Source organism: Zosterops lateralis (genome assembly GCF_965231275.1).
Source record: "Zosterops lateralis genome assembly, chromosome: 7".
In the NCBI taxonomy this organism is placed as follows: domain Eukaryota; kingdom Metazoa; phylum Chordata; class Aves; order Passeriformes; family Zosteropidae; genus Zosterops; species Zosterops lateralis.
In genome coordinates, this window is record NC_139767.1 from 34,523,147 (window position 1) to 34,547,025 (window position 23,879).

Below are 23,879 nucleotides of genomic sequence, written 5' to 3' on the forward strand. Positions count from 1 at the left end.
CTGCATAGTAATTGGAGACAGATTTTTGTGTACTGTAGTAAGATCACATTTCATATTTTCTGTACTTTTTGGAGAAAAAAAAATAAAAAAGCTGTCCTGCCTGCATACACAAATCAGGGAAATTGTATAAAAAGAACATGTTCTCTTCCTGGGCTGTGTTTGTCGTGATTTTTATGTTTCTGCTGTAGAGTCTTAGACTAATTTAAAATGCACTTTCCAAAGAGCTGTGAGATTTGGTGAAGTACTTTGAATTCTCAGAGTTTTATGTCTTTATTTTCTCCCTTTCTCTGCAACTTACCCCTTTGTGTCCAAGGCAAATTCATTTTAGAGCAGCATGTCTTGTTCGGTTTATCTCTCCATCCAATTACATCTGTGATGTACATTTGTTCATTTTCTTTTCCAAATAGAGCAAACAGCAGAAGCACTCTGTATTTTAAAGCTCCTGCTATACACTACTATTGAATGGGAAAAAAAATTCTTTTTTTTTTGACAGCATTTGTTGTAGAAACTTCTTTTTGCTTTGACACAAAATATCCTGGTTTGGAAGAGATGCTTCATCTTCTTCCAACCAAGCTTGAGTGCGTTACACTCTTGGTAATCCCTGTCACCAGAGGGCTGCATCCTGGCCTTGGGTATGTTCCTCCCTACCTGGAGTGAAACAGGAAACAGAAACTAAAATGGTGACTGAGGCACGCTTGAATTTTTCTCCTGGTGTTTGGGTGGTAAAACTCCACAACATCCAACGTGGCTCTGGTTTGGATGCCTCTGTCTGTTTCTGATCCCAGCAATTCTTACTTCTTTGCAGCAATGATCTTCAGGGCAGGGTTTAAAAAGCAGCATCCCATGCAATGGGATGGATTTCCCTTTGTGACCTCCAGCGCTACAGTGAGAATGTTTTTGGCAGTGCTGCACAAAGGCTTCAGCTTGGGTCTCTGCTGCTACACTTTGAGCTATGGTAACTGCTGCATTATGGCCTGATGAATCACATCCAGGATTGTGGGTTATAGGCAGAGTCTTTAAGGATTTTTTGATGCTCGCTATGTGTAATTCTGATACTTGCCTATTTTTCTTGAATTTATTTATTTTTTGTTAGATACCTCTGTGCTGTGTCAGATCAATCAGTGTGAATTATTAACCATTTAATGAGCTGTTAAAAACTTGCATGCGGCTAAAAACCAAGAGATGTTTTTTGTTGTTGAGGAAGTCTGTCAGTACTTAAGTGTGCTCCTAACTTTTAACCTGAAACATGGTAGTTTACAGACAGAACATGTGCTAATCCTCTATTGGATCACCTCTTTGGGCTCATCTCTTTGAAAAACAAAATAAAGCATCACCTGAGCTCCAGCCAAAGTCTCCACATTCCACTTACCTCCTAAGAGTTCCATATGGATGGATGAAACCTGTTTCTAGTTGCTACTAAGGCAGAAAGTGGTGCTGATGGATACTGTTAAATGCAGATTGTTTTCCTGATTTCATTCTTTGGTAGTATGAGTCTTGAAGAAAGCAGATTGCATACAATTTTGGCCCAGATTTTCCATGATAGTTGAAGTGCCATTCAGAGCACTGCAGCAGATTTTCCCCCCTGGTTACACAAGCTGCCCAAAGCTGTCTCTTTTTCCATCCTGTGGTGGCTTCCAGCAGCTTTTGTCACCATCAGACTGGTGTCATGACCTCTGAGGGTCAGGGTAGGCCAAATGCTTTGCTGCCTTCAGCACTTGGGAACCTGGGCTGGGTGAGGAGGTTTTGCTGCAGGTTTTACCTGCTCTGAAACCTTCTTTTGAGGTGGGTCTGCTTCAACCAGTGGTCTCAGTGAGTCTGAATTTCACTCCCTGAGCAGCTCCTGAAGGACAGAGATGGTTGTTGGATGTTAAGATCGTGCCTTCACACACTCAGCATGGCTCTGTCAGCCTTCTCTGCTTTGAGAAATACTATAAAAAGGTTGTTTTGGAGGCTCACTACAAAACAAGCACTGCTAGGCTCCTCATTTACACTGGGACTTCCTCAATGCAGAGCTATTTTTTACTTCAAGAGTGAGACTTCTTGTCACAGTCTTGCATCATCTTTGTCACCACTCGAAGCTCCCTGGGTTGAAAACTTCCAGGCTGGCTGAGGCAGGAGCAAAAGGAAAGCACTTGGATGTTCATGAAGAAGGTTAGGAAATAATTTTCTGGGCACAGATGTTTAGATGTTGCAAAATGACAATGGGGCAAATCAAGCCCAAGCAAGAGCTGTCAGTGGAAGCAGCCAGGCCATGCTGGAGAAGATTTTTCAGGGCATTATTGGTTCATATTAAAGTAATTTGGAAATGTTGACATCTGGGACATGTAAAATAAATCCTCTTTGCAGAAACTAGGAACCAAAATTCATATATGCTTAAAAAATTTGACTTTTTTCTCTTAATTTTTCAATATTTTCACTCAGCTTACTTATGAGAAAGAAATGTTTTGAGAATTAAGTAGGAAAAGTAACAGAGGTTTAAATAGATATTTGTAGTCTCCAAATTATCTGCTAAGCTACTGTGTGTAAGTGCAAGTTGCATTAACTCAGGGAGTGCTCAGACATTTACTGAAGCCTTTCTTCAATAAATTAACTGAGTTGGATGGTGGTATGGTTGGTGGTAGGTTGTTTAAGATCCATATCCATTTGAGATTGGCAGATAGTAAACCATTCACTTGCAGTTGAACTGGCTATTGTGGGTTCCTGCTGTGGTTTTCATGACTATTTCTTCCAAACCTTGTGCCTGATGCACTAAGCAGGTACAGTCCTTGAACTTAAAGGGACTTGTGGTTCCTTCTGCAAAACATCCATCAGTTTTCAGGACACCTGCAAACCTGATAAGAGGGGAGAGGGAGATGAGGAGGAAGGGAAAACAAAAGTGAACGTGGCTCAGAGCTGGAGATGTGCTTGTTCTTTGTTTTGGATTTCTTCTTCTGCCCCACCCTGAGCAAAACCACTGCTGTATTTGGTGCTGAATCAGATACCAGTTACCGAAAGAGCCAGAGGCACCTGAACTTGTTTGTTTGCTACTCAGGATGTTACAAACTCTCTTCCTTTCGGGGTGAGGAAGGAAATGACAGAGATATTTTCTGAAAGCAGTTGAAGCTCCAGAGTTCTGTGTCTGAGATAGTTCTGTCACCTCTCTGGCTGGAGAGTTTGTCCCCAGCCTGCTGGGTGTCAGGAGCTCTCAGCTTTTTGGTGTCTGTGCTGCAGCTGGGGCTCAGAGCCAAACCCACACACACATCACGGGAGGGCCTGATGGCCACACCATGGACACCCACAGCAAACACCAACAGAAGCCTCCCTAGGCTATCTCAAAACTTCATTTCTAGCAAATAGTTTTGCTATGAATTAATCGATATTTTACACCTGGGTGGGTGTCACATCGGGCTTTCCATCTCTCAGAGCTCTGGCACATGCTGCCATTTGTGTGAGCAGTGCTGAGGTTTGATCCAGAGAGATTAACATTTCCATTATCAGCAGAACATTGCATTCTTGGTTAATTTATTAGAAAAACAACCACCCAACAAAGTATAGTGATGAGTAATCAAATTCTTGTGATGATTTTTAGATTTAAGATTAACCCATTTAGCATTAATCCATCCACCATTAATCCATCCACCATTAATCCATCTGCTCTTGGAGTGCCAAGGAAAGCAGAAACAACCCCAGTGAAAGCAGGTCTGTTCCTCCTCCTTCCTTAATCCTAAACTCTGGAAAAGGAAAGTAAAGTCATAACTTAGAGGAAGTTATGTCTTCAATCCATTCTTGAATTTCCTCTGGACAGTCCAGCTCTAGCTCCTGCTTGAGTAGGATGCAGTCACAGACACCTGAGACATTCAGAATTGTTGCAATTTGAATTTGAAAACTTCCTTTCTAGCTTTAATTTTCTTCTGAAGCTTGAGTCTTTTGTAAGATCTTTCTTAGAGTGAGAGTAGCTGAAAAGAGGGAATCTATTAAGATGTGGAGCAAAAGTTGCATGGAATAAAATAATGAAAGAAGTTAAATTAAGATATTTCTTATCAGGGTTATACCCTGCAAAAGATTCAGATATTAATGGAACAATGTTGGTGCAGTCTAAGGACATTTTAACTCAGGTGCACAGGACTGCAGAGGTTCATTTGGGCTGAGTGCAGCTATTTCATCTAAAAAGGGATTTGAGGATGCTACCTCATAAACCCAGTGGAAAATGTAACAGTCATTCAGTATTTTTGCCCTGCACAGTGCTGGGGGCAGATGAATGGCAGTGACTGTTTCGCTATGAGTGTCGGTGCTCGCAGGCAGCTCTGGCTCTGCTCTGCTCCTGATGCCATTGGTGTTGATTTTGGCTCTGTGTAACACATCTGTGCTGGGACACAGGTGGCTGTGGTCTCCTGGCCTGCAGAAAATATGTACAAGATTTCCTGGAATCACGCTGAACCACTTTAGTGAGATAAGGTTTTCTGGTCCCTGGCTAAAGAATTTCATTGATCCTGTGCTCAAACTACTTGTGTCATCAAAGCAATCGTGCCAGGGGAGTTGGAAACAGATGATCTTTAAGGCCCTTTGCAACCCAAACCATTATATGAATCTATGAAATCAGCTTTTTTGGCAGCACAGCACCCGTGGTATTCCCCCTGTGCAGACATCTCAGCTGCATGTGTGACCTCAGATGTTATCACACACAACAAGGGCCTTTGTCTCCTCTTGGTGGGGCAGGCACTCCTCTGCCCTGTGCTCTGTGGCAGAGGTGGCTGCTGCAGAAAGCAAGCTGGGGGCCCCATGAAATGCAGAAGAGGGGCTTGCTCAAAGCAAACCACAAAGAATTTCCCCTTCTGGTTCCTGCCACAGCTTAAAAGTTTTCTCCTATAAAGCCGTAGGTGCCGTCTCTGCTGCATTTCACAGCAGCCTCTCTTGGAAGTGCAGCACCAGGAGCTCTGCAAAGGAAAGTGGGGATGGAGTGTGGGAACAGATTAAAAGTGTCTGGAGGATTTTTTTTCCTCCTCCCTCAGATGGGAAGTGGGAGCAGTGAGAAGAAGCGAGGGAACAGCTGCAGGATCACAGCACAAAAACTGCTGCAGATATGGCTGGTGGGAGATGGAGGGAGGGTGGGAGGGACTGTTTCATGTGCACAGCACGGGAAGTCAAACATCACCCGGGGGAGTGGGAGGGAGGGAGGGAGGGCATCTCTCTGTCCCAATAAAGGACAAGCCTCCTCTTTGTAGAACTATTGAGGCACTCAGGGTCAGCAAAAAAAAAAAGAAAAAAAAAAAAATAAAATCTCGTTGTAACTTTTAAATAAAAGCAGAAATAAGTTTATCCTAAGTTCACTTTATTCTTTAATTTATTTTTAAAGTCTGAGAAGATTTAGAGCCTTTGGTATTCAATAATCTCAATATCTCAGTTTGACAGATGTCCTCTGTGGGATGATGGGTGTATGGAACTGCAAAAAGGACTAAGACAGCAAATGTGCATTGAAACTGCTAAGCTGAGGAACTCTGAGATACACTAAGAGGTTAAAACTACTGTTGCTATTTCACCAAAGGCTTTATAGAAAGCAAGAAGGCTTTTTTTTTGTTGTTTTTTTTTTTTTTTCCTGGTGAAGGGGGTGGTGCTACTGCAGGAACTGAGGCCTGGAGGTCAAAGTGAGGCAGGACTTACAGCTGCTCCATGTGCTCAGCAGTGCCCAACTGATTTGGAGGTAGAGTGGGATAAAACTCGGGTTTTACTCAGTGATGGATGTGAAATGTTTCCTCCCAGTGAATCATCCAGTGGGGCTGTGGGGAGGGCACAAAGGGGCTGTCACACCCTGCCCAAGCAGGGCTCGGGACAGTCCTGTCCCTGGGAAATTAAGCCCAGAATTTCTGGTTGGCAATGCTCTGAAATTTAGAACTTAGAGATGATTTGTTTCTTTGGCTATTCTCAGGTGTTTTCAGGTGTTTAAAAAATATTTTTCTAATACATCAGTTTGTCTTGTGGTACAAACTCTTCTACTTCTCCAGAGAGTTTGGGCTGTTCCAAAAATTACCATCACCACATGTCTAGTTCAGGTAAGCATGGAAAAGCTTGGATGAATATCCAAATCTCTGTGAGGAGAAGTTCTGCAGAATTGAGCTGGAAGTATTTCAAGCAGCCTTACTTTGAAATTTCTGTCACTTCTGCTTCTGCTTGTATCTGTAAATACTGCAAGAATAACCTTTCCCATAGTATCTCATCACTTCAGATCTCTGGCAACATTAAAAGTAACAACACTTCTCTGAACATTTAGGCTATAGGAACAGATTTCTTTCAAGCACCGGGGAAAATTTGTGATTCTTATGTGATCTTCCTAGAGAAAACATTGAATTTTTTTATTTTTTTTTTTATATTCCGAAATAGACAGCTTTAAACTAAAAAGTTACCATGAAACAAGCATCAGGTGCAGGTGTGAAATGAGTTGAGACTCGTCAGTCTTGAGGTGTTTGGAAAGCCTTGGCTCTACTCTGTACTTACCTGCACTAAATAAACCTTTAGAAAAAAAGAAAGAGGTAGAAGGAAACTTTCTTCTCCTAATGAGTAGGACAGGTCAGGAATAACCAAGCATTCTCCTCTAGCACTTATTAGATCATTTTTAGTGTTAAACCAATGAAATGCATTAATTATAAATTGTTACTAAGTTTTATGCTGCTGTAAATTCCTTAATGCCTCTGGTCTACAGTCCAAGCCATCCTAGTCCTGCTGCTCAGGGTCATAGGAGGCATTAGAAGTGCAGTGTACAGGATGATACTCACAGATGGGTTTTCAATATATTGGTCTGTATAACCAATATTCTCCATCAGAAGGATTGTAGTCTGGCTTGCACAGCACAGAAAATAGAGGCAGGTGTCATGGATCAGAAGCAATCCAGAAAGAAATGAAAGGTGCTGCCAGCAGCAAGACCTAGAAGTAGCATTTTTTTTTCCCCCAGGCATGTTCTTTTACATATTCAACTGAATTTCTACTATGGACAACTGTTCCCAGAACATATGCAGGCCAAACTGTACACAAAGGATACTTTTAGCTTCAGGTTCCACTGGAAGCTGAGATACTGAATTGACATGGGAATGGTGAAAATAGACTCCATTATGCTATCCCATATGATATATTGGGACAGAAGAACTTTTGGAACAACTGCTACCTTTTCTGACACCTTCCCATGGAACAAAATTAGGGAACTAAGTGATGCAAGAGGAGTCATGACCATGTGAAGTCACTTGATGACCTTCTTTTACCCTGTTACATGTGGTTTTGTTGTTTTCAATAATGCCCCAGTGATATTTCCAAGCAAGTTTTATTTGTGCAGGTAAGACCTGCAGATAGCAGGTCATGGAGCGTTACAGGATTAGAGTTGTTGGATCTGGAGTCATAAAATATGGATGTGAAGAGTCTGGCACTGTATCCACAAAACTTTGGAATAGTAACTCCCGTTCTCCTCTCTAATTCTCAGAACATTTCCAACCAGATAGGAAAGCAGTTCCAGAGGGGGCAGATCTCTGCCCTATAGAAAGCAAGCAGATTTTCCCTGTTTTCCTTTGTCATCTGTGCTGCTCTTTTTCAGGGTTTATCTATGTATAGAAGGGAACAGATTCTGGGGTTGTCATCTTCTATGAAATTCCAGAATAACACAAAGGATGACTTTAGGCTCCTTTTAAATCCTCACTGATAACCTTTGCCAGTCCAGAAGAGGCACATAAATTTTCTCTTCATGTTTCTCCTCATCCAATCCTGGAGACAAATCAAGCAAAATTTTGTGAAGATTAATAATACTTCCATTGAATATATTTGGATAAGATACTTTGCTGCCACTTGCTAGAAAGTGGGACTTGATGGAAGCCTTTTGTTATTTTATTTTATCCTTTTAAGTTTTTTGTTTGTTTGTTTGTTTGTTTGTTTTTTTTTTTTAATTTTGTAGTGTGCTATTACTTGTTGAAAAAACAATTACTGTTGAAAAAACAGAAAAAGGCTGCAGTCAAACTTCATATTAATAAGCCTCTTGCAGTTTTAGCCCACATGTCAATGGACATGAAATCCCTGAAGCACCAATTGTACCATTCTGTAAGGTATTGTGAGGTGCAGGTTGTGCATTTGTGGGTCTGTGACCTGCTGTATATCCCTGATACGTGTGGAAAACCCTCAGGAATGAGACATGAAGTACCACACCCCAAAGCTTTAATTCTTAGGAACTGAGTCATCATTTAAAAAAAAAAAAAAAAAAAAAAAAAGGGTCTTAGACTTAAAATTAAACAAAATCTTTACCTCTGTACAATGGGACAAGCCTGTCCCTCTTGTTAACAAAGTGTATTTTCTTGGCTGGCTCCATAGTGCAATGAGTTCTTTGTCTCTCCTCCTCCATCTTGCCATTGCTCAGTGATTCCATCAGCTCCTATTGGTTCACTGGGAACTCAAAATCAGAATCAGGCCTTTAAGACCTGCTTGGAACCATCTTTTCTGTATTGCACAAGCCAGAAAGAAATTTTGTTATATGAAAACACATTTTGTTCCTACCGGATTTAGGTTGGTACATGAGATTTCTGTTGTGAGAATTATGTAGTTGCTAACCAAGTGTTGTTGTAAAATACAGCCCTCTCTTAAAATAAGAGAATAAATCAGAGGGGTTGAAATTGTCATCATATCAAGGATCAGGTTAAAATCTCACAGATAACAGGTTTTTCAGCCTAAAGTCTTGTTTAATGCTTTACTCTTGTATTGAGTTACTACCTAAAAGGTCTGCTAAGTGATAGGACAAGAGGAAATGGCTTCAAGTTGTGTCAGGGGAGGTTTATATTGGATTTTAGGGAAAATTCCTTCACTGAAAGGGTGATCAAGCATTGGAACAGGCTGCCTAGGAAAGTGGTGGAATCACAGTCCTAGAAGTGTTCAAAAACATGTAGATGTGATGCTCAGGGACATGGTTTAGTGATGGACCTGTCAACAGATGATGCTAGAGGTATTTTCCAAGCTCAATTATTCTCTGATTCTGTGATTTAGTTCAAGCTGTGCTGAGAAATTTGCCTTTAGGTGCATCCTTCATAGAGACTGAATGAAATACCTCAGAGCATAAAAAATTGTGAATAATGGTTTGGGCAGCTTATTGCCACACATGGTAACAGAGAAATTCTGGACAGTGAGATATGGCTCCAAACAAAGCATAAAAGATTATTTGTTCTTGTCTTTGACCACAGCAGAGAGATGGGTAACTGTTTATAAAAATTGGAGTGGGCCATTTCTGCTTTTATTTGCAGAAAGTCCACAAGTACTGGACTAGAAAATAGTATTTACAAAGCCAGCACTTAGAGATCCTTGCTCTGTGTGTTGTGTTGTCTGTTCTGAGACACCACCAGAAGTCTGGTGGCTGCAACAGGGTAAAAAATAAAAATAGGGTGTGATAATTAATGCTGATGAACATGTTTTTTGTAGGACTTAGGGGGCATCAACTTAGAGATGAGATTGCAGTTTTGGGTGATGAGGGAAACTGAGCTGCTGAGTTTAGGACAATTTAGCATTTTACAGCAGGCTGAACCCAGCACTAAATTCTGGTTTATTGTCTATCTGACATAAACAGACAAAAGTGGGGTAACAGACAGTGGTGATGTTGTGTCATTCCTGATCTCCTCCTTTGATTAAAGGTAGGAAATTAATCCTAAGCACCTGATACATTTTTTGAAATGAAAAGGCATAGGAAGGTTATATCTGTTTTGTATTTTCAGTCCTATAGATTTTTCTGTTTTCCAGTACTCAGACAAACTGGCTTCAGGACACTCCTGGGCACCAGCCCAGGACACTGCATCCATCCCTCAGCAGCCTTTCCTTTTGTGTCCCTGCCCTGGGCACGGGGGTGGGATGTGTCAGCTCTGAGAGCAGCACAGTGGGGATGGCTGAAATAAAATAGACGCAGCAAAGTGCAGATAGGAGTAATTTAAACACAACAAACTATGGAGCAGTTTACTGGTTATCCTCTCTCTTTACATGTAGGATTTTTTTTTTTTTTTAATTTGTGCACCTTTATTTTCCATCACTGTGTGTCTTTAAGCCAAGCTGTGCCTCGGCAGAGATTTTGGTGTAGCACAGGCCAAGGGCAAAACCTGACAGCAGCAATATTTACATAGGTGTGTTGATTTTGGTGGTAAACACTTTCACAGACACAGTGACACGTTCTCCTTTACAGGAATGCTCCAGCTCACCACGTGTCTGCCTTTGTCTTGGGTGTTTTTTTTTTTTTTTTTTTTTTTTTTTTTTTTTTTTTTTCCTGTTCATTCTCTTGTTTTTTTCTGTTATTCACTGCAACTTCTGCTTCCATTTTTATGGTTTTGCAGGCTCACAGGTCGGGTGGGATGGTGAACCCAGTGCTGATTTTTATCCTTCTGTGATACTGTTGCATTAGGTTTGGTGGATGCTCTTCAGGTACTGTGTGTTCTTGAGCGAAATACTTAAATTAGTCAACACAACAGGATGGAATTCAATTTTGCAGAGTTTGCACTCTGCTGTGGTGAGAACTTTCATGTTCATTATTCTTCTGACTTGACAGTGGTGCAAGTCACAAGGAGATAATGTGGGATAAATGAAAAACTTATTTAGAAACACTGAAAAATATATTATTTTAAAGTCATACTCCTGAATAACAAATTTGAGAAATTATATTAATTAGGTTTTTGTTTGTTTGTTTGTTTTTTTTGGAGAATGTTACAACGATTTAATCATAGAAACCCAGAATTATGTGTGTTGGAAGGGAATTTAAAAACCATCTTCTCCCAACTCCCTGCCATGTTCAGGGACACCTTCCACTATCCCAGGTTGCTCCAAGCCCTGTCCAACCTGCCTTTGGACACTTCCAGGGATCCAGGGGCAGCCACAGCTTCTTTGGTACAAGATGCTGATGAATTATCATTTGCATTCTGTCCTCCACTGTATATATGTATCTGTAGGAAATATAGACAAAGCTGAAGCCAAACTTTGGAAATATTGCTATCTTCTTGTTTCTTGAAGAATTAATTCTCTGCTTTGTAGAAAATCTATGTACTGACTACCAGTACTGCACCAAAACTCCAGAAATAAAGTTTTTTGGCTAATACAAACCAGTCCAGTCATTATAGGGTCACTTTTTGGACAGAGCAGCATGTATGAAGTGGATTTAAATGCTGAAAAATGCAATATGGAATTCATTCTAGGTCCATGACCTAGAATGCCCTGTAGGAGGGCAGTACTTACAGACTGACATTCTGAGACAGAAACCATAGTTCAGCTACAAAAGCTGTAACAATGGTAGAGATGAGCAATTCACTATCTTCATTTTTTAAAAAAACAAAGTATATTTTTGGATTTTTGATAGAAACTCTAAATAGCAACAGAAGGGTTCTCTTTTGTTTTGTTTCTTTTGTCATCTTCTTTCTCTTTTCAGAAGGACAGAAAACAATTTTCCCCCATCAAACAAAAATAATTGACATATTTTCACTGCTACCAAACATCATGGTCTGTGAAAGCTCCATTTTTAAATGAAACATTACAGAAAAAACCATTACATTACATTTTAATTGAAACATTACAATCTTCTGGTGAATACTTTTGGCAATTCCCACCCAAAAAGGTGGTTTTGTCCCTTCATCTCAGTGGTGTTTCTTGCCCCATAAGTAAGTGATTCACTCACTGTTCAGAAATTAAATTTCTCCTTCCTCATACCTACTGTAATGTCTTCTCCCCAGTCTGTGAATCAGTTTTCACTTCCTGCATCATCCATCCATCCATCCATCCATCCATCCATCCATCCATCCTCATGTCAAGGATTTTTCTGGCTCCTGACCATTCCTCACCCTTTTTTCAACTTGCCCCTTCTGTTCCACAGTGCCCCAAAACAGAAATATCCAAGAGGAATTTTGAGAGTCTTCCCTTGTTTCCCTTAGATTAATATCTCAAAGTTGTCCTGATCCTTTACTCCAGGAACACTCTAAACAACAGGGTGGAGAGGAGGGGTAATTCTGTCTTGGTTTAATGCCTTTCTCTAGCAAATCAACCATAGGAGGTTTCAAACCCAAAATTTATATCCAGATGCTGTTTGCCAAAAGGCAAATTAGCTAATTATATAATGGACATGGAGTGCCACACAAGCAGTTGCACGGGGCTTGGCAGCTCTGCCTTCCAAAGGAAGCAAAACAAATTCCCCTGCAAAACCAGCCCAAACTTGGCCCTGATGCTTCTAATAACAATTTGGAAGCACCAACTCGTAAATGCAGAAGATAGGATCCTTTTTATGTTTTCTGACGATATTTTATCTGTTTCCTGATGGTCCTCCCCTCTGTTATTAAAAAAAAAAAAAAAAGTTAGAAGAAAAATAAGCAAACAAACAAACAACAGAGGCAGGGCAGAGTGAGAGGATTACCAAAACCCTCCTTGCAAATGCAAATGTCGAGCTGTTGCATTTGTGGAGCTCATATTCAGGGTGCCATCTACTGGCATATAGGGCTGGTAACGCTGTCAGGAGCCTGAGTGCAGCTTGGACAGCAAAGGATTCCTACCTGAAAATCCTCTGGGAACAGCTTTTGTACCTCGTTTCCATGTTATGCCAGATCTCCTTCATATTCTGCAGGATCTCACTGTGTTTTACGTTAAGGCAAATCTGATGGTGGAAATGTGCCATTTTGGGGTTTGTTGTTTGCTTTTATAGTAGTTCCTGTAATTTTAGCATCTTGGAAAGCCTCCTTGTAATACTCTGATGTATGCAAATTAGTTCAAGTTTTCAGGAAAATCAACCAAGGTTCAATGAGATTAGAACCAGAAGTTTCAGAAGTCTTTGCAGCTTTGCCATTTACTGCCTGCCTTCCTACTTGTGATCCAGGGCACGACTTTGTGACTCCATTAAACTTTTTTATGTCACGTCATGTACCGACAACACCAGACAGAGACTACCTAATTAAAACCCATAATGCTCCCAAGAAGGGATAGATATGTCAGAGTTTTATAGGTGGGAGATTTCAGAAGAGAATCTGAGCGATGTGCTCCAGCCAAACATTGGATCCGTGACAGAGCCAGTGTTGCTCTCGTCTCTCGAGTCTGATCCTCTCTCCAGCCTGGAGCCTACTGAAAATCTGTTGAGAAGCAATTTTTGATTTGATACCAACATGAAATACAAAATGATTTGACTCTCCAAGTTTAAGAGGAGGGAAAAAAAAAAAAAAAATTCTGCTTGGAGCTGCTGCAAGTCCTTACTGCCAAAATGACAAAGTGTCCCTGTGACATGGATTTGGGTGCTGACTGCTCTGAAGGGTGGTGAGAAGTGTCTTAGGGAGGGAGAACATGCAGTGCTGCCCACCAAAGATCCATGGGAAGAGTTTTCTCAAGTACAGTACACCAGCTCTGTGTCAGGTATGCTCCTAAGAAACATGAAACAGCTTTAATCTAATTTCTGTAACCTGAGATTCAACTTCTGACTGAGTCAATGCAGGAAACAACCAATGAGCACAAGCTTTGATTTTGGTTGGGATTTTTTTTTTGGATAAAATTCAGTGTTTCTATCATGGCACATCATGTTGAGTGAGTAAAGGGCTAATGTTAAAGCACTTCCTTCTTCCTCTTGTCAAGAGGGCTGCCATGAATGCATAAAAATTGCCCTGAAAGTCTCAGCCCATGCCAGGGGTGTTGGAAATATGTGATCTTTAAGGTCCCTTCCAACCTCCAAAACAGTCTGTAGTTCTATGAAAAGCCTTCTGGGGCAACCACTTCTAGATGGTCCTGTTCAAGCAGGTTGGACCAGATGACCTACCAAGGTCTCTTCCACCCTCAGCCATTCTAACTGCATGACCTGTTGTTATCATCCTCTACATTTAGGGCAATTTCCTGTGAGGGAGGGTTTTATCAGTGCCAAGAGAGGCTGAAGCTGTGGGAGCTGTGTCCTCCCAGCTGCACAGGCTGTGGTCCTGCCCAGGGATGTGCAGCAGAGCTCCTCACCTCCCTGTCCCACCTTCACACCAGGACAATGTATTCTCTGCTCTGATGTCTTCATAGTAATGGGCTTTCTTTAAATCAAGGAATTTAATCTTTCAGAGCCTTCAGAAGTTGTGGGGATGTTGCTAGAAATAGCTGTGCTCTCCAACCCGTTTGGAAAACGCTGATTTTTCAACAGTTTATACTATAACTGCACTTAAATGGATTTCCCATTTCGCTGGCTCCATAGTTGGGAAACCAGCTATTTCAGCTTGTTGTAGTATCTCTGCCTTACACATTTTCTCATGTGGTTACACAGCAATATAAAGAGCCAGTTTTCTTGTGACTCTCAGTAGATTGCTGCACCCACGAGCTACATGCAGTAGTACGAGGGTGAGCAAGGGGGGAGGAAAACAGAGCAAGTGTTGTACATCACTCTCTTGATGTTTTCTACAGGAAATGTGAAGCTACTTTTGCCTACAAAAAAATGTTTTGAGGCTTTGAATAGCTAAAAGGGAGTTGGTTGAGTTGTTCTAGCACCAAAATGGGAGGCTGAACGGCAGCACTGTGGTCACTCTAGGTCCACCCCCTATCCAAGGGCTTGAGAGCTCAGCCATTTCTCCATTTCAGATTTTAAAAATGGACAGAGAAACAAAAAAAAATCTCCTCTGCTCTGCTGATAGAACTGTGAAAATGAAGGGCTATTTTATCAGCTCCAGGTTTGGCTCTAGGACACTTAGCAGGGTTGCAGCGTGGCCCTGAGATGCACTTGTGGCTGGCCCATGTGGGACTGTGGAGGTAAGATATGTTAATTGGCTTCACAGCGTGTCCTTTCCCTTTGCAAGATTTAAAATGTGTCCTGTGAGCAGGGCCAAAGACAAAGTGGAGTGGCTGCCAGCTGGACGTGGCAGAGGCTTGCAGGGAGATTACACCATGGAGGAGAATGGCTTTTGAGATAAGGATAATCTTTTACATAAACTAACTCTTCCAAGGCAGTTTGGATGGGAGAGTGATAAGGACAATAATAAAACTACAGGCTGACAGAGCTGATAGTTATCTGGGTGTTCAAAGATGATCAAGATCTTGCCAGCAAGATCACTCAGCTTCTTCTCCTGACTGCAGTGACACAGACCTGGCATTGATATGTTTTTGTATGAGGAGTCCCCAGATTAATGCTCTTATTTTACATTCTTCAGGTCAACCCAGCAACCATGGAAAGGTCTTCAACTTCTGATACAGCCTCTGAAAAGCCTAATCCTTCCCACCACAGCACGGGGGCTGTTCAAATGAGGATCAAAAATTCCAACAGTCACCACGACAGGCTGAGCCAAAGCAAATCCATGATTCTCTCTGAGAATGTGAAAGTCGCCGAGCCCGTGAGTAAAACACCCCTAATATTTTCTGAATCTTCCAAATTTTTAAAATCTACAGAATTATTTTATGCATGTTAAGACACTGGTTCCATTATCATCCTTTGAAAGGAGGGATTTAAAGTCACTAATACATTTTTAGGAGTATCTCTAGGTATTGGAATAATAATTTTCCTTCATGAAATACAGAATTTGGCTTTGGTGGCCGTGACCATAACATCTACTCAGCATTTCAGCTCTCAGTTTTAACAGCACCTAAGCAAGGCTTAAGTAAGCTGAGAATAGCACTTCCAGTTTCAGATACACGTCACAGTTTCTCAAAAGGCAAACTTCAAAAGCAGACAGAAGAAAACAAATGGGAATTTCAAACTCTGCAAATAAAGAAAAACTTTGTAACAAAAATAAGTCTTGCTGTACAATGAATTGTACAAGAATCAGGCACTGAACTTATGCTATTATTTCTATAGTTAACAGAGTCAAAGCAGTTGAGTCATTTTTTATCAATTAGCATTTTTTTTTGTAAATTAAATAGTTAGTGATGAACTCTATTGCCAGTTGCATCCCTGCCCCTGTACTCCTTGTGAGCTGCTAAACAAACTGATTGGTATGAGTCTCCCCTGGTTAATTTTCTTCCATAATGGTGGCAACTTGCAGCTGGGGCCATATGATGTTACAAAATTATTTATGCAATGTTAGCCACTTTTTGGACTCCAGATCCATTTTGTTCTCTGAGAATGCAAATGAGGGAGAAGACTCTGTTAGCTGGGGACAGAGTCCCAGATCTCAGCCACTTCTCCCAGCCATGCCAACCATTATTTTTTTTGTTGTTGGTGTAATGGATTCCTATGAAATATTCAGATTTTTGACAAAGTTATTAAATGGAGGAAAGCCACAAGACCTTCAGTATTCCCTTTCCTTTTTTTTACTCAAAATTAAACCTCAAAATTTAGACTTATTTAGACATATGTTATTCTAGTGATTAATTTCTCTGGTGTAACTTAACTCATTTCAGCTTATACTTCTAGAGTGAAAAATCTGTTTAGATCTTAGCAGCTGATAAGATACTCATTTAGCATTTATTTAAATTACATTCTTTGCCTCAGACACACTGCATATGTTTTCCCCTTTTATTTGACTTGCAGTGTTCCTCCACCACAAAACTTGGAAAGCTGCTTATAATAATTTACTGGGAATACCATAATGTAATACCAGGAAGAACTGTACCTTTGAAAAAGTTTAAAAGTTAAGTATATTTAATGGTGCCTAACATTTTATTGGCTGTGTTTAACAAAAGGCACTAGGCTGCAGTTGTTTTTGACAAGCATGAAAACATCACAGCATGAGACTGCAAAAGGAATTATGTAGAGAAATTACAAGTGATCCATCTCTCAATGAATTATCCACCTCAATAGCCTGCAGAACTCAGCTACCAATTAACACCTACTTTATTACATGTTGGGATGTACTTAATAACTTTCATGTGTTTATGCACTATTACCTTGACTGATGCCTCTTGTACAATTAGGCATAATTGGCATATCAATATGCAAAAGTTAAAAGGATTAACCCTCTTAAAACTAATGAGCATTTCTGTATCCAGCTGCTAAATGAGACAAAATTAGCATTTTTCACTTTTGGGCAGGATTTTATCATGCAGTTTCTCATTGTTGATATTACCTTGTTACATAACTTTAGTTTGGGGGATAGTATGCTGGACTGTTAGAGAGCAAGGGCTCTAAAAAGTTAAATTAGACATAAATAGTCACTGCCATACCCCAACAACCACACCAGGTGCAATATATGCTCACTGGCTGGGAGCTGGAAAGTTGCTTTGTGTTGCATTTGTTTAGTAGCTAATTACATAAAAGCGGAATTTTTACCCAGTATATGTCATTTTACCAAGCAAACTTGGCTCCGACATAATAGATTGAAAGCTTGCCATGCTACTAATTTCCTTTCTGTTTCAATTCTTTTCATCTCTTTTTGCCATGCAGAATTTTCTGACTAGATATTGACAGGCTGAAAGTGTTTGGGCGTATTTACTTAAATAAGCCTCTTAAAGTTGTTTGCTGACGCCCAAAGTAAAAAGCAAAATTCCCAAGGATCCAAATGCTTTCAACTGTGGGCTTTAAATGCAGCAAGCTAAAGGAGCAGTGAAATACCAATTGTGTTTATCAGCCATGTGCTGACATATCTGGGCATGTGATTTGTGAAAGATTTGGGGGAAAATAATTCAGGGGAGCATCTTCTGCCCTTCCAAGTGTCTTGAAAACGAAAGATCCAACTGATACAAACATATAGGTGTGTATAAATATATTTAAATTTAATAATTTTGTTTTAAAAATCGAGACATTCTCCTCTCTTTGCTCTTTTCTATGGTCTTCACTTTTGCATTTAAAGGCACACAGATCTCTGCTAAAAGACACGTATTACCAGAATATTAATCAAAGCTAATTATTTTGTGCTTGAAGAGAAAAAGGATTTATCCTCTTCTTCCTACTTGGAAATTTTCTGTTTTCACAGTCTGCCTCTGTTTAGATGATGGATCTAATCCATGAGGCATCCATTGATTATGTTTATTTTCTATTTTATGTTGACTGAATATTTTTGCCCTGTTATTGGAGAGATTTTTCTCTTGAAAAACTAGAAGCAGCTGAATAAAAGATTCCATACCACCCTTCTGCTGTCCATGCTTGGTGTGTGCCACATACTCTGTTCTATTAATAAATGGGTCAAATCCTTTTTGCTCAACTTATGCAAAACCTACTGACTTTAGCGGATTAAGGCAATCAGCCTTTGGCACATTTTGAACAATCAATAGAAATATAGATTTCCAAAACTTGTTTGGAAAGAGAAAATGCCCACTCCAGACAATAAAGGGCTTCAACCAGGCGCAAAGGTAGAAAGACGAGTGGTGATTTATGGAGGAGAAAAAAATGCCTAATTTTCTCTGAGGGATTTGCTGTATTCTGAAGCATGTGCTGTGGTGCTTGTGAACACACCTGGGGCTACACTTTTGAAGGTGAACAGATTATTTTCCGTGGTGTGACAGAAAAAGATGTGCATCCTACATCAGTGGGGCCATATGCACGTGTGCATTTTATAGTGGTGCAGATGCAAATGTGGGAGGCAGGAACTGAACACACAAGAGATTATTGGGGGTTGTGTTATTAATTTCAATGGAAACGCCTGAGCTCTGTGCAAAGGTTGAAATTGATATTAATGTAGAGTGTAAAGAGCACAAATCATGAAGCTGGACACAGACTGGCAAGTGAGGGCTCTTTCTGTGCTTAATGGTAGCATCTGAACTAGCAGTGTAAATGAATATTTGCTATTTTCATCTGTTAAACCCCAGGGAAGTGCATTTTGCTTCATTCAGAGCAACTCCAAACAATGGAATGTATTTTTTATTGGTGTCTATATTAAGAATTAGAACCTATTTAGACATTCCAAAATGTTAATGTATCAGAGCTTTCTCTGATTAGGTTAAACAAACTGGTAGGTTTATTTATCTCCCTAATACTTTATCAGAGAAATGGGGAAGCAATCTTCTTTTGTTTCTTACTCCTGTGATCATAGAACACTTGCCAAAGTTATGGCTAGCCAAAAAGACAGAAATAAATTTGCTAAAAATATAAACCTTCTGTTTAGCAGAGTTTTTGAGCCATATTTTGAAATTGCAGGGCTTGTACATGTTTACTTCAAATCAAGCTTATAGTCAAGTTTGAGGCTTTGTTTGTATAGATTGTCCTGAAGTAGATCCTGATATTTAATTAAAATGACACTAAATCACATTGAATTGATAAGACTTGGCATCTCAAACAAAGGTAATTGCCCGTATTGGTTTTGTACAAAAATAGAGCTGCTTGGAAAATGTGCAGCCAACACAGACTGTCAACTCCATTTATAGATCAATATGTGAAAACCATTGATCAGGCAGGCATGTGTAACAGTAACACTTTGCATTTATTTGTTGTTTTTATACCACGTTAAGGCTTACAGGATTATTGGCTTCCAAAATATTTTGACTTCCTCGTAAATATGTTATCTGTTTAATGTTAATTACAAGACAGTCTCCAGCCCTCTTTTAGAGTATTTTCAGTTTCATTGCTATGGGTAGTTTTAGCTCAAAAAGGGATTATTTCAATCTCTGCAAGATCATCAGAGCTTCTTTTATAGTATAGTTTATTTAGGGAAAGTTTTTGAGGATAGCTCTTTTTTTTTCTTCCCCCAGTTTACTTTTTTTCTTGGAGGAAAAAGCAAATCTTGACAAAAATATTTCTAAAAGCAGAAAACCTACTCTTGATGTAGTTTTGAAGAATATTCTCTTTCCTGTGATCTAATAGTGGCTGCCCAGGCTTTATTCCCTGCAAATTTTATCATCATACACTGACCTGTTATAGATGCAGCCACATTTGTGTCTATAAAGGAAAAATGCTGTGTTCCCTTCAAGGTGTACACAAATCATGTAATTGCACTGGGACAGATATAGAAAAATATATGAGCTTCCCATGACAAGGGTGGGAATTGTTAATAAATGCAAGCTTACACCTTGTTTGCTCCAAGTATTTCAGGGTAGGTATGGGAGCAGTGGGTACACAAACACAGCCCAGTTTCACTTCTCCAACATGAATATTGCTGAAAGAAAACAAATCTGTTTAGTAACGTTAGTCATCCTCCTTTCCAGGGCAGGAAAATGAGAAATTAAGGGTGTCATATGTCCCCTTCCTGTTTTCAGACTGGTTTTGTGCTTTGAAAATATAGATCTGCTCTCTGCTGGGTGTTGTGCTCACAGACTGTGTCCTTTGGCCTGTGTCTCCAGTTTTTTCACCCGTTTCAGTGCCTGTGTCCCTTCCTCCCCACCTGAGGATCTGCTCTGGCTCTGGGGCAGAGGCCCTCAGCCTGCACAGATGTGCCCCAACATGCCCAGGGATGTTCTCCATACCATAAAATCCTCTGACTTAAAGGCTGAAAGTAGGATATTAATGCATGAGCCTATTTGAGGGCTCATCTTACCTTCAATAAGTGATTTTTCTCAGGTTTGCCTCCCAGCCTTTTCACAGGACCAATATTTTGTGTGCAGATGTGTTTTTAGGCTCAAAACAAGTGTTTTACTTTTGTGAATAATATATATTTTTTTTCTTTTCTATTTTCTTAACTATGCCCTGTGAGAAGGTATTCCTTATTGTATATTTACATCATAGCACTTCAGCTGAACTAATCCTGGCTAAAAAAAGAAAGGAGTTAATTTTATTGTTCAACTCCCCATTTATTTCTCCTCCCCACAGTTTCACTGTACCAGTTCAGCTGCGTAGCTTAACAGGCAGCATCATAATGAGATCATAGAAAAAGGAAATAACCAGCACCTATTTCTTCTTGAAAGTGAGGATAAATTCATTTCAGCTCTATTAAAGGAATGGTGAATGTAACTGGTTTGGCTTCCTTGTTAAGCCAAACCGAAGTTCAGACAAGATATTATATGAGTCAGAATTGCTGATTTTGACTTTTACTCAGTGTGACAGAAGCATAGAAAAAAGGTTCAAAAACCTCAATTCCCCCCCTCTTTTTTTTTTTTTTTTTTTTTTTTTTTTGCAATCTTACATTATCTCACGCTGTGAAAATCTTTACTCTATTTACCAAGCACAAATTAGTCTTGCCAAAGGTTCTGAAAGTTTGCTACTTCAGCTTAGATCCTAAAACTTCAAAGAGAGCTGCAACTCCACAAATTAGTGTATGTGCTCTGCCATGGCTATTTTCACTTGAACTTAGCTAAATTCGTTTATAATTTAGTGCTGATTGAACGCTGCCATAAACGTACACAAGACACATTTTTTAAAGTTAGTCCTCTGATTACTAATTTGAATAAAAAACTCTAACCTTGTTAGCATCTGGACTTATTTTCATAATAACAACCCCTTCAGAACCTACAAAGTAATGAATAATTGACAACAAATGAAATGTTTTGATAGTTGTCGGCACAAAGCATGTTTAATGTTTTGTGTTGCTTCCTAGCTAATTATGTAGATGACACATTTGTCAGACCTTGACTGCCATTAGAAACGTGTTTCCAGAGGGGAGAAAAACAGGCTATTCATAGAGTAATTAACTAGAATGCTCAATGACCTGTGAGAGATTCAAATGGCTGCCAGTTCAGACATTGTTTTGTTACAGAAGCAGAGGGGTAATTAAAATTCCAAATTACAGTGCTATGATGAAGCATTTGTTTGTTGACAGTATACTCTTACTCTAGTTTGTTAATTCTTTTTTAAATTGCTTCTAATCCATTTTATAGCTTCAGGAAGCCCCAAGTCTTTGGAATTTACCGACGATTAATATCGTGGCAAATCGTTCCTCCGTGGGAGCACAAGGTGGGCGGGATGGGATCACCATGGGCCGCCACCGGGACGGGGATAACGCGGCGCATCTTGTGCAACGATACCTTCATCACCCCGCGTTATAGGGGAAGATGTCTGCTCAGGGCAGGAAATGGTTCAGATGGAGCCGTAATAATCAGAGAAATTGAGGGAAGGTGTCCTGGAATGTTAAAAGGAAAGAGGGATGTGAGATGTGGCCGGGGTGACCGTGGGTTGGGTGAAGCGCTTTGGGAAGCCGAGGTCTGCTGGGTGACGGAGATTTGGAGGACAATCGTCTGCTTCAAGGAATCAAACACAAAATATGAGGAATGGGGTGTTTTCATAAGAGTCGACTGCATCTTTGCCAGAGCCCTTTGCAGGCAGTAATGGACCTGACAGGGTAAGCTGTCTTTTCTCCTCCAAATGGGGACTCTTTGCAAGTCCAAAGTGTTAAAGTTCTCTAAACAATGAATTAAACTCAAGCCCGAGTGAAATATTTATTTACTTTGCCAAAAGTGAGACTCTGGTTTTGTTAAGGAGATGTGACAGAAGTAACATGGTGTTTGATGCAGGAGAGCTGACAGCGGCATGGAGTGAGCGCTGATTATCCCGAAGACACTGTCAGCCGGGATTGATTTCCACTTTCTCCGTTTATGTAACGGTTCCTGTAATACAGCTGACCCCAAATCACGTTACCTTGTCATTTCTCTGCATGGATCAAGAAGAGATGAGCTGAAAATAGCTAGGCACTGACCTTGAACTTGGCGGAGAAGCGAGAAGTGACAGCGGGGGATGCTCTGCGGGCGGCTGCTCTGCGGCCGCGGCAGCACCAGGGGGCAGAGCAGCACCAGGGATCGCAGCTGGATGGAGCAGCTGAGCCCGGGCCCACCACCCCTTTCCCCCCCTCCTGCCCTTTTCCTTCCCCTTTTTATTTATTTTTTTTTTTCCTTTAAAAAAAATTGGGGAGATGCTAGCTAGAAGGGTATTTATTATTTGGTTCTAAAGCGTCGGTGTTCCCATCATCCGCTGCTCGAAAATGGAATTATTTGAAAGGGTGTTCAATGTTAAAATGTCTCCTAACTGAACGCACTGTTAGGAAGTTTTGCATCCTCTTTATGGATACCCCCCTCCGTTGTTTTCCTAACACACAGTGAAAAAAAACCCAACAAACTGTCATTTGCTCTATCATTAATAGAGTTTTCCACAATTTGGGTGGTTTATGAGAAGATCAATGGATTCCTCAAAGTCTACAAATCCTTTTGAGTTTCATAGAAAGCTTGGTGTAGATACATATAAAAATATTTTTAAGCTGATATTTTAAGGACATCTAAGAAAGAGTAAAAAGAAATTAACGGGTGTTTTTCTTTTTGGATGAGACACTTCTCTCTGTTGTATGTCTTGAGGGGGAAAAAATGAAAACTTGGTTATGAAAATATTATTTAATTTACCATCTAAAACCCATGCTTGATTTCATTTGTTCCATATTTTCTTTTAATCTCTTAACAGCCCTTTTAGTGTCTGATGCTGGCAGGAACTGTGGAGACGTGGGATGGCAGTGCTGGTTCTTCTCAAGGATCTGGGGTTTGGGGTGTCACTGCTTGGGGCAGAACCTTGTGAGAGTTTGGGACAGGACAGAAACCCTGAACTCACCCTTTATTTGCCCAGAGTTCCCACTCTCACTTGTTAACAATGAGATAGTGATAGGAAAGTAGATAGAGAAACACTCAGAAAATATCTTCTAAGGTAGTGTTGGTAGTTCTTCACAGAACACATGGAAAGACAAGGTGTAAATAGGAGTTTCTTAATTAGTAATTATTGATGTTATTGTCATCTGTAGAAGAGCAGTGAAAACTCATCCTAATACCAATTTTTGTCCACATCATATAAAATGTGATGTCCTGTTTAAGAGCAGAGTGCAGGCTCTGCTGAGGTTGTAATTTCTCACTGATAACTGGGGACTGGGGCTGTGCAACCAACAGAAACTTAGGAGGAAAATGGAGTAAGAGACACCCCTCTTCATTCTTTCTATCAGAAATGTATGAAAATGGTGAAATGAGGTGAACTCTAAATATTCCTCTTCTTCATCATCTTACCTTGTTCAAACCCAAAGAACCATCATGAACTTGAATCAGGAGTTTGTAGCTCCAAACTTGCTTGCTCCAAAACTCTGCAGAGTGTAGCCTTTGAGCTGTCCTGGTAAGGCAATGGAGCAGACTAAGAAAGCTTGGCCATAAGGTTTGAACTAACCAGA

The 23,879-nt window shown here is 40.3% G+C and overlaps 1 protein-coding gene across 1 annotated transcript in view; it reads left to right on the top strand.

Moving 5' to 3' along the window:
• Window positions 1-23,879, top strand: part of ARHGAP15 (Rho GTPase activating protein 15) — a 322,354-nt gene that overhangs the window by 1,310 nt on the left and 297,165 nt on the right. The window contains exon 2 of the mRNA XM_083865289.1: window positions 15,102-15,281. Coding sequence (XP_083721415.1) covers window positions 15,102-15,281 — 180 coding nt within the window. The remainder of the gene's footprint in view (window positions 1-15,101; window positions 15,282-23,879) is intronic.